The sequence below is a fragment of the Electrophorus electricus genome, chromosome 4 (genome assembly GCF_013358815.1).
Source record: "Electrophorus electricus isolate fEleEle1 chromosome 4, fEleEle1.pri, whole genome shotgun sequence".
NCBI classification, from domain to species: Eukaryota; Metazoa; Chordata; class Actinopteri; order Gymnotiformes; family Gymnotidae; genus Electrophorus; species Electrophorus electricus.
Genome location: NC_049538.1, coordinates 10,448,399 through 10,466,740, shown reverse-complemented (window position 1 = coordinate 10,466,740; position 18,342 = coordinate 10,448,399). Strand labels below are relative to the sequence as shown.

Below are 18,342 nucleotides of genomic sequence, written 5' to 3'. Positions count from 1 at the left end.
ATCAGGTTGTTACTTCAGCTGTGGTTTTGCCTGGGCTACAGGTGACTTTCTGTTGAGATGTAAAAAGAGGACAAAGCTAAACACAGCTGAATCCCATGACAACAGAACTGTCATGCTGCGTTAACTGTGAACAGTTGTGAACATCTCTAAAGCAAAGATGTTTGTTTAAAATATAGCCATATTAATTAAAAGTGTTCAAGGTAAGAATATATTGCATATTAAAATGTATTCACATTCCTTGCATAGCAATCCTGTGTTTAACGGAGCATGAACGATTCTGTGTGAGGAGTCTGTTTGAGCAGGTGTGTGTGTGCACATGCCTGTCCGCCTGTCTGTCGTGTGTGTCTTGGGTTCCTCTTTCTCTGTGAATTGTTTGGAGTGACAGTCTCAGTTGTAAGCTAACCCTCTGAGTCATGTAATTACTACTCTGCCACTCTCACTGGTTAATACGCTCTCTCACTGTACGTTTGTCTGCACACATGTCTACAGCCTGTCAGCCTGGTCATCACAGCAATCACACCCTGAGAAACTGCTCATTATGCCCACTGAATCGTTCCATGTGGCTGCCAAACGTTCGAGGAATGGGGAGGGACGTCACGGGGAAACACCACAAATACTCCTCTAGAGGAAACACCACAAGCACTCCTCTGGAGGAAACACCACAAACACTCCTCTGGAGGAAACACCACAAACACTCCTCCCTAGAGGAAACACCACAAACACTCCTCCCTAGAGGAAACACCACAAACACTCCTCTCTAGAGGAAACACCACAAACACTCCTCCCTAGAGGAAACACCACAAGCACTCCTCTGGAGGAAACACCACAAACACTCCTCTCTAGAGGAAACACCACAAACACTCCTCCCTAGAGGAAACACCACAAACACTCCTCTGGAGGAAACACCACAAACACTCCTCTCTAGAGGAAACACCATAAATGCTTTGTCATTTTATGAGATGAACTCAGTGCATATTAACTTGGTCATTAGACGGACCTGAACAGCACAGCAAAAAAGTTCATGTGACGAATCCTGCGGTAAAACCCGTAAGAGCAGAGGAAGTTAATCAGCTCAGAGGAGTCCAGACTGTAAGTGTGTAAGAGCAGAGGAAGTTAATCAGCTCAGAGGAGTCCAAACTGTAAGTGTGTAAGAGCAGAGGAAGTTAATCAGCTCAGAGGAGTCCAGACTGTAAGTGTGTAAGAGCAGAGGAAGTTAATCAGCTCAGAGGAGTCCAGACTGTAAGTGTGTAAGAGCAGAGGAAGTTAATCAGCTCAGAGGAGTCCAGACTGTAAGTGTGTAAGAGCAGAGGAAGTTAATCAGCTCAGAGGAGTCCAGACTGTAAGTGTGTAAGAGCAGAGGAAAAGTCTGAAACACCAGAGACCTTTTGCTCGCTGTGAGTCCTCTGTCACAGAGGCTGAGGAGTCACCAAAGACTGCTGCAGTTTTCAAACCAGCCAGTGAGTGGCGCTGCACTCTACAGATGGACATCTCTGTCTTCTTCACACTGTATTCATGTGTGACATAGCTGCAAATTAGGAGCAAAAAGATATTATGGTGAAGAATGTTGAATTTTTAAAACTGGCTGTGTTTTCTATCCTTCCCTTTTACTGCACAGTGTTCAGTCTGGGACAGTATTACCTTTAAAATGCAGGTACGTAATCGTGTGTAGTGTATAGTTTAAACTGTACTGCACGTGATGCACCTGATGTGAAACACACCTCGGGATACCCTCGGGATACCCTTCCTGTGTGAGTGATAATCGGGTCCCTCCCGCACAGCTGTGATCGGGGACGAGGGCAAAGGTCTGCGGCTGGACTGGGAGCACTGGAGACAAACCGGGTCCGCAGTGGGTGAATATGGGCTACAGTGAACAGGCTTACAGAAAGAAAAGAAGGCTCAGACAGCACTGGAACAGGAGGAGTGGAGCCTGTGGCTGTCTGCTGGAGGCTGTTCTGGGTGAAGAACCTTGCTGTCAGGAGAAAACCTGCTTTATCCAGAAACCTTTACGGAGGTGAGCGGGGGAAGGCGGGAAAGGTTGAGTTTTTTGTTTTGGCCAATTTATCCTCACAGCTGGGCATGGATTTCTACGCTCCAAAAGTCATGAAGATGGCTTTCAAATAAGAATTTTAAACGTAATTAAGAGGAAAAAATATGTTTGAAGAAATGGAAGAAGACATTCTCTTGATAGCCAATTTTAAACTAAACGTCTCCTCCAAAATCAAAATGTATTGGCTCTCCGAAAATAAATTTAACATAGTCCCCATCAATCAATACAATACCCACATACGTGCCTATGTGTGCCGGTCGACCTCCTCAAAGACTGGTTACCCGTGGAAACGTGTGACTGAACATCACCTTGTGTAGTGACATGTGTTACCACATATCCGAAGGAAAACTTCGGTCTGTGGTCCACATCCGCCCATGAAGTGTGGGCCAGACGAGTGTTTCTTTCTCTGAAGCGCAGGGTCTTCACACAAGGCCCATTCGCTATGAGCAGGCTCCGTCCAGAGAGGCTGTGGGATTTCTCTGCCTCCACATGGCCTCCTGACTAGGTGAGCCCTACAGGACCACATCAACATGAGCAGCGGAGTTCCTGAGCGTACACATTATGTTAATCTACTTAGTTATGCTGCACTCGTGTATAGTGCTTTAAAAAATGCAACAGCATTCTTCCAGCTGGACATATCCAGAGCGACACTGGCCTTTATCAGTACGACGGGTTATGTGTTCTTTAACCAGAGTGACACGTGTTTATCAGTACGACAGGGTGTGTGTTCTTTATCTAAAGTGACACTGGCATTTATCAGTACAACAGAGTATGTGTTCTTTAACCAGAGTGACTCTGACATTTATCGGTACGACAGGGTATGTTGAAGGTATTAACAGTGAGTCCTAATATAACAGTGAGTCCTAGCATAAACCACACATACAGTAATGTTTCAGTCTAGGAACAACCTGGAGCTGGAGTCAAAGTGCATTGCTGCAGGTCTCTCGTGAATGATGGAGGTCTTGTGTGTTGGAACAATGACGATAAAGCCAGATTAGATCCATAGCAGAACAGAATCATAACGAATGCCCCCTCAACCTCTGTGTGTGTGTGTGTGTGTGTGTGTGTGTGTTTGTGTGTGTGTGTGCGTATGTGTGTGTGGTAGTAATACAGCAGCAGCTACACATCTGTGGCAGCCCCACAGAAGCACGTGTGGGCTCGTATCCCTCCCTCTCTCCTGCTCCAGACCGCCGTCTGTGGCTGCGCTATCTTTGGTCCTCCGTCTTCCTCCAGAGCCGCCGCATGTTTTTATCCCCAAATCCGCCTCGCACCTGTCCACACCGAGCCCCACTGGAGTCTCCATAATGAGGGGGTACATGGCCTGGTGTAGCAGTCTAACCCTCCAGAAAGAGAGAGAGAGAGGCAGACGATACGCCGGAAACCCAGCCAGCACGAGTCGAGGTTTATTTCTTTCCCTCAGTGACTGTCAGCCTGATGAACAGACAGACAGGCAGACAGGCAGACAAGCAGACAGGCAGGCAGACAGCCTCACTGCCTCTAGATTGCATTCTCTCACCAAGCACCGGTGCTCACCCTGATTGGTGCTGCTGGCCTCAGGGATGAGGGGTGCATGGGGGTGTGGGTAGGGGCGGGGGCACAGGCTAGCGGGCAGATGAGTAAACGTTCTGGAGCTCTGGTGACAGACACACACACACACACACACACTTAAACACATGGAGGGGAGGGATGTATTGAGCTGCAGCGCAAAAGTGAGACGGGAGGAAGAGAGAGAGAACGAAGGAAAGAGTGAGAGGGAAGAAATATCAATCAGTGAGAGCAAGAAAAGATGTCTGAAAAGGCAGCGAGAGAGAGAGAGAGAGAGAGAGAGAGAGAGAGAGAGAGAGAGAGAGAGAGAGAGAGAGAGAGAGAGACCCACTGTAGTCAAGCGTCATTGGAGACAGAGCTACACTTCCTCACCTGTAGCCAACACACACTATTAGGAGACATATTCCACCCCAGATTACAAACACTTCATCCAAAATTTAAAACACTGAAAGATGATCATGTACTGTACATCTTACTGGGAAAGAGCAAAGAATCTGCATGCTCCCCACAGACAAGTCATCACAGATGCACATTACGTTAGTTCATACTGATCTGTGCAGTACAGTTCATGTACTCTGTATAACATACTATATGTGTGTATATGTACAGTATATACACACACATATTACAGTATATCTACACTGTACAGGGTACATACAGTATATACACAGTATATGTACACACATTACAGTATATCTACACTGTACAGGGTACATACAGTATATACACAGTATGTGTACACACATTACAGTATATCTACACTGTACAGGGTACATACTGTATATACAGAGTATGTGTACACACATTACAGTATATCTACACTGTACAGGGTGTATACTGTATATACACAGTATGTGTACACACATTACAGTATATCTATACTGTACAGGGTACATAATGTATATACACAGTATGTGTACACACATTACAGTATATCTACACTGTACAGGGTGTATACTGTATATACACAGTATGTGTACACACATTACAGTATATCTACACTGTACAGGGTGTATACTGTATATACACAGTATGTGTACACACATTACAGTATATCTACACTGTACAGGGTACATACTGTATATACACAGTATGTGTACACACATTACAGTATATCTATACTGTACAGGGTACATATAGTATATACACAGTATGTGTACACACATTACAGTATATCTACACTGTACAGGATACATACTGTATATACACAGTATGTGTACACACATTACAGTATATCTAAACTGTACAGGGTACATACTGTATGTAACTTATTGCTGTTTACCGCTCTGTTCTTCATCTGTGTTTGTATGCATGTTACTGTTTATCTGTAAATGCTTTGCCAATACAATATAATTTTGTAAATGCCAGTAAAGCTAATTTACACTGGAACTGAGAGAGACAAAGAGAAAGTGAAAAAAAGCTTCAGAGACAGAGGAAGGAGAGAGTGAGAGAGTGAGAGAGTGAGAAGAGAGATGCAGAGTGTCTGTGGGAGGCTGGGGAGGGGACTATAGTGTGGCCCAGAGGTCCACAGCGCAGAGCATTCACAAACCTGCAGCTCAGAGCGGTTCGGTGTGGTTCATAGCGGTTTGGAGCAGTTCGGAGTGGTATGGTGCAGTTCGGTGCCGTTTGGAGCGGTTCAGAGCGGTGTTGAGCGGTTAGGATTGCCAGCAGAGTTGCACTGTGCTCATCTGCGAATGTCCCACTCCAGGTGCTGACTGGACAAACATGGGACGCGGGTAACCGATCCACACTGGGTCAGTGAGAATGGTGTCTTCAGCCTCAGTTAATCTGACATCCTTAGCAGCAAAATGCCCCACGGGGTCTGTCTCTGTGTGTGTGTGTGTGTGTGTGTGTGTGTGTGTGTGTGTGTGTGTCTTGCTAACAAGCTCAGGTCATACCTTTGCTCACAGAAGCTGGGATCCCCCTGGTTACCACTGCCACTAACAGGTTTAGCGCAGGGATGGCTGATAAGAGCTAGTACCCTCCAGGGAAGGCGAGGGTTAACCCCTAGTCCAGACACTATTCTACGGAGTGACGGCAGGCCGTCTAGTATCTGATCGGCCGTCTGTATGGTGTGGCTGAGCGAACTGTGGATGAAGAAGACACCTGGAGGAACGGCAGGCAGTGGGGCCGAGCGGGGGTGGGCGGGGCAGGCCTGAGCCAGCAAACTTGATAGCGTTGTCAAAAATGTTGACATATCGATTCTGAAAATCCAAAGCCAGACCGAGGCAGGATTTCCGCAGCATCGATTCTTTTCATATCTGATGTGCTTTACTGCTTTCTTACACACACACGCACACACACAGGGTCTGGAGCCACATCTTTTATTCTCTGATGTTCAGAATGCTAGCGTAAACACAACATCTTAAAGATAACTGTAACGTTTTGAGAGCAAACAGAGACGGAGTCGAATACAGTGTGGTGATTGCAGCTTAATAGTAACGTACCGCAACAACTGACACAAACATGTTTAAAGACTAATGAGGACTAACAAGATACTGAAAGCAATAACTAACTAGGGGGCGGAACCAAAACAAAACAAAACAAGGAAACGCGAGGAAACAAAACAAGGAAATAAAACACAGTGCCGTTGCCGTGGGAACTGCGATGCCAGGGAGGAGCGAACGTTACAATAACAGGTCTGCCACCATCCTGCTTCTATCCAGTGGTGTTCATCATTGAAGCTGGAACACACAGTATTGTGATTTTTATATATATATATATATATATATATATATATATATATATATATATATATATATATATGTTCATTTAGTTTCATATGATACACATTGAGACATATTCCATTTTCTACACTAATGCAGATTCAGTTATTTTATCTTGCATTTCAGCTGAGAGTCTCATCATAAAGGGTGGGTTCATCCTTGGTAGCCAATGAAAGCTCTGCCCGCTGCCTCTCATTACCATAAATGTCCACCTGATTAGCATAAGTGCCCCTCTTAAAACCAGAGCAGAACTCAGACATTCCTGCTTTTCCTTTTCTGAGCTTCTCTGTCTGTCCTTTGTATTTAATTGACTCAAAAGTGACTCCTAGAATGTTGCAGTCCAGTGTGTGTGTGTGTGTGTGTGTGTTTGTGTGCATACTGGGGTCAAGATATACCCAGAATCTTAATCAGTTGTGTGCCAATTAGCAGCACTCTGAACATGTCTCCTCAAATGTAATTCACCAAGCTTGGGAAACACATCTGACAGTACATTTGTTTACTGATCCACTGCTTTCAAACTCACTCTCTCACTCACTCACTCACTCACTCACTCTCTCTCTCTCTCTCTCTCTCTCTCTCTCTCTCTCTCTCTCTCTCTCTCTCTCTCTCTCTCTCTCTCTCTCTCTCTTTCACATGCACAAGCACAAAGGCTGGTGGTATGCATACACACACACACTCACTCACTTTCTCTCTCTCTCTCTCTCTCTCTCTCTCACTCACTCACAAACTTTCACACACCTACACACACACACCACAAGCTGTCTCCAACTTTGTATTCTTTCACCTCTACACACCTAACCCCCACAAAGAAAAACATTGTTACCATGGAAATTGGTGCCAAGAGACTAATTCTGTTCCCTGACCTTAAGCTCATTAAAAACTTTTCCAAGATCAGCCATGCAGGAGTACAGGCGTGACGTCCCCGTCACCGTAGCAACACCCCACCAGTGATTTGCATTAACACATACCCACACACAAGCATCAACAGCAATACAACTGCACATCAAGTAGGTACAGGTTGGAGCCACTCTAGACAAACATGGAGAAAGATGTAGTTAAAGATCACACAGTGTTAACACGTCTGCTGTAAAGTCTGAGCCAGACCCAGCATCTTCCCCTAAAGCTCTGACTGCATGGTTACTCCTCCTGCAGCTCTAGATCAGATGGCCTCCACTGTGTGAGTAGCAAGGACCACGACGGGGGAAGTTCCCTCTGACTGTGTCTGTCGGACACGTACAGGCGTTCTGCTACTCGCGTCTCCCACAACTGCTGGTTCTGTGACACTTGGCCCCACAGCCGGTCTCTTCAGAACCACTTCACAAACTCCTCATCTCTCCTCTGTCTTAAGAGTGAAACTCTGCACCAGAGTAAATGAACCAGCCTGATGCACCTCCTCAATTCCTCCTCAGTTCCTCTACAGTTCCTCTCTGTAACCCCCTCTCCCCTCTGTAACCCCCCCGTAACCAACTCTGCCCTCTGTAACCCCCTCTCCCCTCTGTAACCCCCCCGTAACCAACTCTGCTCTCTGTAACCCCCTCTCCTCTCTGTAACCCCCCCCCCGTAACCAACTCTGCCCTCTGTAACCCCCTCTCCTCTCTGTAACCCCCCCCGTAACCAACTCTGCCCTCTGTAACCCCCTCCCCCCTGTAACCAACTCTCCCCTCTGTAACCCCCCTCCCCTCTGTAACCCCCTCCCCCTGTAACCAACTCTCCCCTCTGTTACCCCCTCTCCCCTCTGTAACCCCCTCTCCCCCCGTAACCAACTCTCCCTTCTGTAACCCCCAACCCCCCTGTAACCCCCTCTCCCCTCTGTTACCCCCTCTCCCCTCTGTAACCCCCTCTCCCCTCTGCAGTGTGTTGGTTGCAGGACATTTCGCTAACCCGGTTCAGCTCCGCCTCCGCTGTGCGGTTCCGTTTTTGCTTTCACGCCCCCCCCACCCCCCCACCCCCCCACCTGACTCAGCTCCTAAAGGACTGGCTAATTAGCAGCCCAGTTGGGTCGGCTGTGCTGTCTGCACAGAGGAAACTCTGGGAAAGCAGTGTGCTTCCGGGAACACCAAACCCCTGGAGCTGAACTCACAGCTGCCTACTCCCACCCACCTGCCTGTGTCGGAGAGAGCAGTACGTGCCCCGTGGCACTCCCGTCCCACTCCCACTGTGGGACGGACGGAGGGGAGTGTGTTCCCGCCTCTGAGGAAGAGGAGTATGATGAAGGTCAGCAAACTTTCCCAGGGTTCCTTTTGCAGCTCCAGTACTAATCAGGTACTGTAACTTTCATAATTATCTTTCACCACTTTGGTAAGTAGTGTGATGACGGTTCCACTGTAAGCTGTGGACATATTAGCTGGTAAACCTGAATGAGTGGCTACTGTGTTTATTCTGAGATTCTAAACAGGAAATAAAAATCTACACACTTTTATTCCATTCCTAATCTCTCCTCTGTAAGGGTTAGTTCCAATCCTAATATCTCCTCTGTAAGGGTTAGTTCCAATCCTAATCTCTCCACTGTAAGGGTTAGTTCCAGTCCTAATCTCTCCTCTGTAAGGCTTAGTTCCAATCCTAATCTCTCCTCTGTGAGAGTTAGTTCCAGTCCTAATCTCTCCTCTGTAAAGGTTAGTTCCAGTCCAATATCACCTCTGTAAGGGTTAGTTCCAGTCCTAATCTCACCTCTGTAAGGGTTAGTTCCAGTCCTAATCTCACCTCTGTAAGGGTTAGTTCCAGTCCTAATCTCTCCTCTGTAAGGTTTAGTTCCAATCCTAATCTCTCCTCTGTGAGAGTTAGTTCCAGTCCTAATCTCTCCTCTGTAAAGGTTAGTTCCAGTCCAATATCACCTCTGTAAGGGTTAGTTCCAGTCCTAATCTCACCTCTGTAAGGGTTAGTTCCAATCCTAATATCACTTCTGTAAGGGTTAGTTCCAGTCCTAATCTCTCCACTGTAAGGGTTAGTTCCAGTCCTAATCTCTCCTCTGTAAGGGTTAGTTCCAATCCTAATATCTCCTCTGTAAGGGTTAGTTCCAGTCCTAATCTGTCCTCTGTAAGGGTTAGTTCCAGTCCTAATCTCACCTCTGTAAGGGTTAGTTCCAGTCTTAATCTCACCTCTGTTTGGGTTAGTTCCAATCCAAATCCCTGTAAGGACATCAGGTGTGTTAGAATTTAACACTGCAGAGCAGCATGTTAGAGGCGGGGTTGGGGGCGGGGTTAGAAGTGGGTTAATACTAAGCTTGGATGGGCTTTAGGAACATGGTCATGGGTCGGAACATACAGACTGGGGTAATAGAACTGGAGTGGGCTTTAGTAGCAGCACGGAGGTCAGTGTGTTACCTGTGGAAGAGGTCAAAGTGTCAGTGCTCTTTGGACCCCGTCTTCTGTAACTTCCTCAAGCACTATTTCTTAGACAGCAACAAAAGGGGTATTATGCTTCTCTCTCTCTCTCTCTGTGTATGTGTGTGTGTGTGTGTGTCTGTGTTTGTGTCTCTCTCTGTGAGTGTGTGTGTGTGTGTTTGTTCATGTATGTGGGTGCATTCACACCGCCTGGCCTTGCTCATCTATTTCTCTTGAAACAGTGTCCTTGGTACCACTGTGATCGGAAGCTTAACAGCAGGAGTAAGAATAACACCATCTGGAATATTCTTCACACTGACGCTCGGGAAAACCTCAGAATGAAGCCAGCTAATGCCACTGTTTAGCACAGCTAGATTCCCTTCCCAAACACTTACATCTAGTCATGTCTGTAAAGCACACCGACTCTAAACACCATCACCTGCACATAGAACATACAACCTAAGGACAATACATATTTACAAATGGATACAAAAGAAACAAAAATAACAACCTTGACATTATTATTTTAAAAATATAATATAAAAACTTATGAATAATAAATTAGCCACAGGGCACATTGCTGAACAAATGGCACTAAATCAACAGTGCATTCTTTCAGCCTACATATAATTGGCTAATGATCAAGGCTGACATTATTACTGAGGGCTACAGAAGCTGTCCTGATCCTTCTTCACATCACCTGGAAACACGGTAGTCATGGCCAAATGCAACCTAGTTTGAGTGAATGCAGTCTGAATTCTAAGGTCAACGTGTTTGTTTATTTGTTTGTATGTTACCCTCACAGCCCAAATGCAGGGCCTCATATGTCAGGTACTGCACTGATGGGTTTTCCTTATGTGTCTGCTTGCAGCTTTTAGATATTTTGTGGAAAATGTCATATTATATATTTTATCTTTCACATGTTGGTTGGAGGCTTACTGTAACCTGTGTAATGTGTGTAGTATCAAGCATTCCACACACACACACACACACACACACACACACACACACACACACACACACACACACACATACATCACTTTGTGCAGGAACCAATTACACCCCTGATATTTCAATTACCTAGCTGACCAAGCTTCCCAATCAATAATGACATGCTCTCAGAGTGTGTGTGTGTGTGTGTGTGTGTGTGTGTGTGTGTGTGTGTGTGTGTGTGTGTGTGTGTGTGTGTGTGTCTTACCCTAGTGAGACTTGACAGTGCTGACAGTGGCATAACCATTGTGTACACCAAGAGCCCACTGTTGCAATACTTATGTAACATATGACATCCAAAACACACAATAAACCATCTACACACACACACACACACACACACACACACACACGCACACACACTTGCACACTCACAAGCACACTCACAAGTGGAGAATATGTGCTGTAACACCTGAAGGTGCTGCTTTTCACTTGGGAACATACACACACCTGCTGCCTTGTTCACACTTCGTACAACAACACTTGTAATCAGGTCAGTGGTTAGTAAGGGGTGTCTGTGTGTGTGTGTGTGTGTGTGCTTCTAACTAGGACCATCTTAAATCTGTACCCTCTGTCAGTATGCTTATATACATAAAAGACAGAAGTACTGTCAAGAATTGTCCTTCAAAAACACCCCCCCCCCCACGCAAACACATACACCATTCCCGACATGTCACATACTTCCACAGTTCCTATTCCTGTCTCAGACTATCACTGATTCGTATTCTCTCCATCACACACACGCACACACACATCACAAGCAAGTGGCAGACAGTTGGCGCCCTCGCCACCGCCAGGGACTCAAACCCAATTCGGGAGGTCCACACGCAGAAGCAAAGCCTTCATTCTGCAGCTCGCCTGTGGGTAATCAGACCTGTCGATAAGGCAGGCGTCGAGCTCCCTCTGGACCTGCCTGCCCGCGGTCCCGCTGTGGTCCTGCTCTGGTCCCTCCTCGGTCCCGCACAAACGCATGACGCCTTCCCACCAGCTCTGAGCTGCTCTTTCTGCCACAGTCATTCCATCTCTTAGTTCACAGATGCGTGTGAACACGCACCAACACAATTGGCCACAATTACTGAATGCGTAATAACTTTCACAGACAGGTGGTGTATCAGGACCAGACGGCCCAGTGGGGTCCAGTGAGGCGTGGCAGAACCAGACAGTGGGGCGATGGGCCTACATAAAGGCTGAATTACGCACGTCTCTTAGAATATTCGGTAATTGAATTTGAGCAATGCAGTCATGCTGCTACGGGGATGTAATGTGAATTAATAACCATTAATAAACCTTAACTTTGTGTTACAACTAATTGTTTCAGAACGGCTTAAAAGTATATCATGCAATAAGAGCTCCTGTGATTAGAATCCATCTTAATAAAAACCCTTCGTAACAGATGTGTTCGGCCTGGTGCGCTGAGCTTTCCCGTCGTGTTAGGGGGCGGGGCACGACAGACGTGCGAGTTGCTGCGAGGCCAGAGGAGTGAGTCCGTTTGCTTCCAGCAGGGAACACTCGCCTCGGGGAAGAGTCTCACTTCCAGGTGAGGAGGGTGAGGTTTGGGAGCAGAGGCTCCCAGTTCACGGCCGCCGCGCGCTCCTCGGAATCGTAACAACCTTGCCTGCTCCCCAGATCTGAGGGTTAGCGGCGGGATTAGGATGCGGGCCAGTGCCGCTGGATGCATCTACTCTAAGTGCCTGGCAATACAAGGGCACGAAGCACCTTTGGCGGCTCAGCCGAGACACCCGCAGGCTTTCCGATTTCCAGGACACGCTGTGGGCTTTGATCTCACCGTGCGCACTGTTCATTCACCCACATGCATGTCGCACTAATAACAGACCTCTCCCCTCTCGCAGGTGTCAAGTTCACTGGCATGACTCGGCAGACAAGAGAGGTGAGGAAACACACTTATGTCACTGTAAGAGAGTGTGTGTGTATCGCTCTCCGTAATCCATGCTCACTGCTGTCACCACACACACACACACACACACACACACACGACTTGCTTGCTAAACCCTCGCTAACCCAAGCGTTTATCATAATAGCTCCTCCTCTCCGCTCATTAGCATGGCCCCGCCCCTCCCCCCACTTCCCCTCCCCCACCAGGCCGCTGTCTCGTTCTGATCTGATCCCCCAGTGATGCTGCAATTATGATTATTAATTCACTTATTCATGTATTAATTCACTGGCTTTATTGCATCTTAAATGACTAAAGGATCTCGGTATTTGCCTGAGGCAGTCTCCTGTGGAAATAAGAAATTTGACGCTACGATTATACACGCTCATCAAACATCGGGCATGATGCAGCTGTATTATGATAGCGGGTCGCTAATGTTTCTCAGCGTTCTGAATGGTGAATTTCACTTGGCAGTTGAATATGAAGTAACCAATGGTGAGATTCCGCCATCTATTGGCTGAGTACTGACGTTTTTACATATGAACATCGCCTCTGATGTCTAATGCCATAAAGATTTATAGCAATATTTCTATAAATATGTTCTTATGACTTTAAATGTGTATTTTAGCAATAATCTATAAATTAATTTTTCACATAAAGTGCATCTGGAAAGTATTCACAGCGCTTCACTTTTTCCACATTTTCTTATGTTACACCTTATTCCAAAATAGATTAAAAAAATTTTCCCCCTCAAAATTCTACAAACAATACCTCATAATGACAAAGTGAAAAATGTTAGTTTGGAATTTTTGCAAATTTCTTAAAAATAAAAAACCCCAAAAAATCACAAGTACATAAGTATTCACAGCTTTTGCCATGACACTCAAAATTGAGCTCAGGTGCATCCTGTTTGTAGACCTCCGAGACAGGATTGTATTGAGGCACAGATCGGGGGAAGGGTACAGAAAAACTTCTGCAGCATTGAAGGTCCCAATGAGCACAGTGGCCTCCATCATCCGTAAATGGAAGAAGTTTGGAACCACCAGGACTCTTCCTAGAGCTGGCCGCCCGGCCAATCTGAGTGATCGGGGTAGAAGGGCCTTAGTCAGGGAGGTGACCAAGAGCCCAAGGGTCACGCTGACAGAGCTTCAGCATTGCTCTGTGGAGAGAGGAGAACCTTCCAGAAGGACAACCATTTCTGCAGCACTCCACCAATCAGGCCTGTATGGTAGAATGGCCAGACGGAAGCCACTCCTCAGTAAGAGGCACAAGACAGCCCGCTTGGAGTTTGCCAAAAGGCACCTGAAGGACTCTCAGACCATGAGAAACAAAATTCTCTGGTCTGATGAAACAAAGATTGAACTCTTTGGCCTGAATGCCAAGCGTCATGTCTGGAGGAGACCAGGCACCGCTCGTCACCTGGCAAATACCATCACTACAGTGAAGCATGGTGGTGGCAGCTTCATGCTGTGGGGTTGTTTTTGGGCAGCAGGAACTGGGAGACTAGTCAGGGTCGAGGGAAAGATGAATGCAGCAATGTACAGACACATCCTTTAAGAAAATCTGGTCCAGAGCACTCATGCTGGGACGAAGGTTAATCTTCCAACAGGACAACGACCATAAGCACACATCTAAGATAACAAAGGAGTGGCTTCGGGACAACTCTGTGAATGTTCTTGAGTGGCCCAGCCAGAGCCCAGACTTGAACCCGATTGAACATTTCTGGAGAGATCTGAAAATGGCTGTACTTACGTAGATGTGATTTTTTTAGGCTTTTTTTATTTTTAATAAATTTGCAAAAATTCCAAACAAACTTTTTCCACTTTGTCATTATGGGGTATTGTGAGTAGAATTTTGAGGGGAAAAAAATGAATTTAATCTATTTTGGAATAAGGCTGTAACATAACAAAATGCGGGAAAAGCGAAGCGCTGTGAATACTGTCTGGATGCACTGTATGCAATACTGCACATATGAGAGTCTGAAGCAGTCATTCATTAAACATTAGACGTTATATATTCATTCCTTGCCCTGATGCCACATGGCAATAGTCAAGCTCCTCTTCCTCACCTTCATCTCAGTCTTTACTCTGTGACTGTGGTCTTCATCTAAGGTGCCATGTCTCCTACGTTGTTAGCTCATCACGGCTGTTACGCTTTCCTGTGACCTTACACTTTTTTGTCTTTGTCAAGCCAACATTAAGTTGTTCTCAAACGTCCTTTTTTAGAAATGATTGTTGTTGTTGTTGTTGTTGTTGTTATTGTTATTGTTGTTGTGTGTGTCATATAGGAGATGTGCGCCCAGCAGCAGGACAGTGAGGCAGCAGGCAGTGCTGCAGCAGGTCGAACGGGCCAGGGTGGCAGACCTGAAGAGCCGAGCGCCGATCACGCCGTCTCACCCATGCCGTTTCCTGCCTTCGCGTGGGACCGCGTGTCCGGCACTCCCGGGTCACGCGAGCACGAGCTGGGTCCGCCACGTGTGACCAAGCGGCGGCGCAAACTCCTGAAGACCAGCCCGGTGCTGCGGCCCGCCTCCAACTCCTCGGCCCCGCCCTCGTCCCCGCCCCCGTCCCCGCCCTCTCTGCCGGGGTCCAACACGGCGCCTCCCGGCCGGCGCCGCCTCTCGCTCGCCCAGGAGGAGCGTCGCCATCTGATGCAGAACGTGTGTGCCCGTTACCGCGCCGATGGGTCACGCACTGTCACGCCGCACCACGTGTCGCGCGTTTACGTGGAGGACAGGCACCGCCTGCTGTACTGCGAGGTGCCCAAGGCTGGCTGCTCCAACTGGAAGCGCGTGCTGATGGTGCTGTCTGGCGCCGCCCCATTGGCCGGCGCCATCGACCACGACGCAGTGCACTATGGGAACCACCTGAAGCGGCTGGACAGCTTCGACCGGGCCGGTATCGCCCGCCGCCTGCGCTTCTACACCAAGGTTCTGTTCGTGCGTGAGCCCATGGAGCGCCTCGTCTCTGCCTTCCGGGACAAGTTCGAGAGCCCCAACTCCTACTACCACCCTGTGTTTGGCAAGCCCATCATCTCCCGCTACCGTGCCAACGCCTCCAAGGTGGCGCTGAAGACGGGTAGCGGCGTGACCTTCCCCGAGTTCATCCGCTACCTGCTGGATGTGCACCGGCCTGTGGGCATGGACATCCACTGGGAGCCCGTCAGCCAGCTGTGCAGCCCTTGCCTGCTGGACTACGACTTCATCGGCAAGTTCGAGACCATCGAGGAGGAGGCCGACTTCGTCCTGCGGCAGATCGGCGCACCGAGGAACCTCACCTTCCCCACGTTCAAGGACCGCAATCCCAAGGCGGCGAGAACGTCGGCGCACATGACTGAGCACTACTTCTCACAGCTCAGCACCTCCGACAGGCAAAGAGCCTATGACTTCTACTACATGGACTACCTCATGTTCAACTACTCCAAGCCCTTCCAAGACTTGTACTGAGGCCACAGTGGGCAAGGTCACCTTTGTTGTCAACGCCATGGCTGCAGTTGTCAGGACAACTGTTATTACATGCTGCCTCCCCCAACCTGATTCAGTATACGCTGTAAAAAAAAACAAAAAAACAATGGAGCATCACACTTCTACAGTATTTCTGTTAGCCATTCATACTAACAGTTTGAAACTGTCTGCTTCATCAGACCTCCATAGCGTTTTTTGGGGGGGTTTTTTGTTTAAGCAAAATGTTCGATTTACGCTGGTAATGTGGAAACTGGAGAGAATTATTTTTAGGAAGTTGAGGTATATTCAGTTAAATCGTTGCCAAGATGAAATAATCACAAATCAGACTTGCACTTTGACCACAAGGTGGCAGTAGAGTAGTGCTTCGCAAAAGGACTGATTCTCTTCTCCAGTTGCTCTCCATTCCATACACCAAAAGTGACAGCCGTCCCTTCCGCACATACACTTTACACACGCTTATTACACCTTTACCTAAACTATTTTAAAGTTTATATATATATATTGTAAAAAGGGCATTCAGAGGACTATATATTTTTCTATGTATTTGTACATTGGCTTTAGGTGTAGCCGTGTGTGTGTGTGTGTGTGTGTGTGTGTGTGTGTGTGTGAACTCGCCACCCCAAGCATTATGGACTTTTTGTAATCATGTAGGAAAGCCTGTGTTTTATATCATGACAAATTCCAATTCAGAAAAAAGGGTTGCTCCTTCTATCCATGAAATTCTACATAATCCCCTTAAACTATCTTTAACTAACATTCCATGCTAACGTTTCATGCGTTCCACACTAACTTTTGAATAAGCAAACCAAAAAAGGTTCACCGATGCACTGTTGACTCATAGCTGGTGAACATATGATTGACAGCAACTCCAACCTATAACACCCTCCTGGGTAACTGGGTAACTCCTGGGTTGCACCAGTCTTGACAAAAGTGGAGGTCTTACCCAAGTTTGGTAGAGTTGTGAATCCAGGCAGTATTAATCAAAGCTGTGACATGAAAACACTACCACTTCTGTCCCATATCGTCTGTGTGAGGGGTTCTGACGCTGGTTATTTGGCCCCGCTGCCCTGCTCTGCATGAGCGCACCTCACCCTGCCCATCAGCTAGTTAACATGTCCTCTATGAGCTGGATCTTGGGTTCTAGACCAGGGGCTGTAGCATTCTGGGGTCCTAGAGCTCGTAGGGGCAGGGGTTCTAGAGGAGGGGATGTAGCATTCTGGGGTTCTAGAGCTCAAGGACTGGAGCTAAAAATAGATGTGGGGTTCAAGACCAGGACATCTGGGATTCTAGACCACGGTATCTGGGATTCTGGAACAGTGAATCTGGGTTCTACAGCACAGGACACCTGAAACTGTGCAGGGCACTGTAACCCCAGGACTGGAGATGAAAATGGCAACAAATGACTAAGGTTACCAATTACATCCATAAACTCACTGAGCACTGATCTCAGAACAGGTTAATTCCCTGTTTATTGTGATCCTGGTGACAAATACAGATCTGAGACCAGTGCTCCTGTACTGGGATGCTTTTGCCAGCAGAGTTGCAGTTAAGTGACTCTGCAAGAAGTTAATCACGTTCTGTAAGAAAAAACACACATTTTGCTCACCACTCTGGAGTTGCACATAAACAGATTACAATATATTCTTATTTAATTCTATTTTTAAAATAAACAAAAATCAATATCGCAAAGATATAGGCCACTATGTTATATGGATGTATGTGTGTCCATATATATATATATATATATATATATATATATATATATATATATATATATATATATATATATATAAAGGATCCATACATCATATAGATATATACATATATAAATGGACATGTGTGTTACACAGGCATATATTGAGATGGCTGGATATGTTTTTTTCTGAGTGTTGTGGTTGTGTCGGAGAGCCCAAATCTCGTGCTGGGTGTTGAAATGCTTCGTGCACAGGCCTGCAGAGTGGAGCAGCGCGTGAGGAGGCTGCAAGCCTGTCCTCCTCCAGGACACACCACCGCCTCTCCTGCCCCTGTAGCCATGACGACGCACGCCTCCGTGGAGACATTCGCGCGGTGGAACTGAACTAAATGTCGCTGGTGCACACGTGTACAGATCTGTCATCTAATGCTCTCGGCCTTATTTTTACACTGCCAATCAACCGGTGTGAATCAGGAAGACATTCTTCAGGTGGTGAAGCTCTCTCTCTCTCTCTCTCTCTCTCTCTCTTTCTATCTCTCTCACTGTTGAGTGTCTCTGAATAAATGTTTATGCATTTAGCTTTTTCTGCGGTGGCCTTCACATTCTTTAGAGAGGTACGTGTCTGTACTTTCTACGAATGTCCTTGAAATCCCGTCGTCCTGGATCC

General features: G+C 46.9%; 1 protein-coding gene across 4 annotated transcripts in view; it reads left to right on the top strand.

The window, feature by feature from the left end:
- Nucleotides 1–17,698, top strand: part of LOC113584297 (carbohydrate sulfotransferase 8) — a 138,133-nt gene extending 120,435 nt beyond the window's left edge. For all 4 annotated transcript variants that reach the window (XM_035524931.1, XM_035524930.1, XM_035524932.1 and 1 more), the window contains 2 exons: nucleotides 12,479–12,516; nucleotides 14,807–17,698. In XM_035524931.1, coding sequence (XP_035380824.1) covers nucleotides 12,479–12,516; nucleotides 14,807–15,964 — 1,196 coding nt within the window. In that variant the 3' untranslated portion in view covers nucleotides 15,965–17,698. The remainder of the gene's footprint in view (nucleotides 1–12,478; nucleotides 12,517–14,806) is intronic.
- Nucleotides 17,699–18,342: the final 644 nt, after the last annotated feature.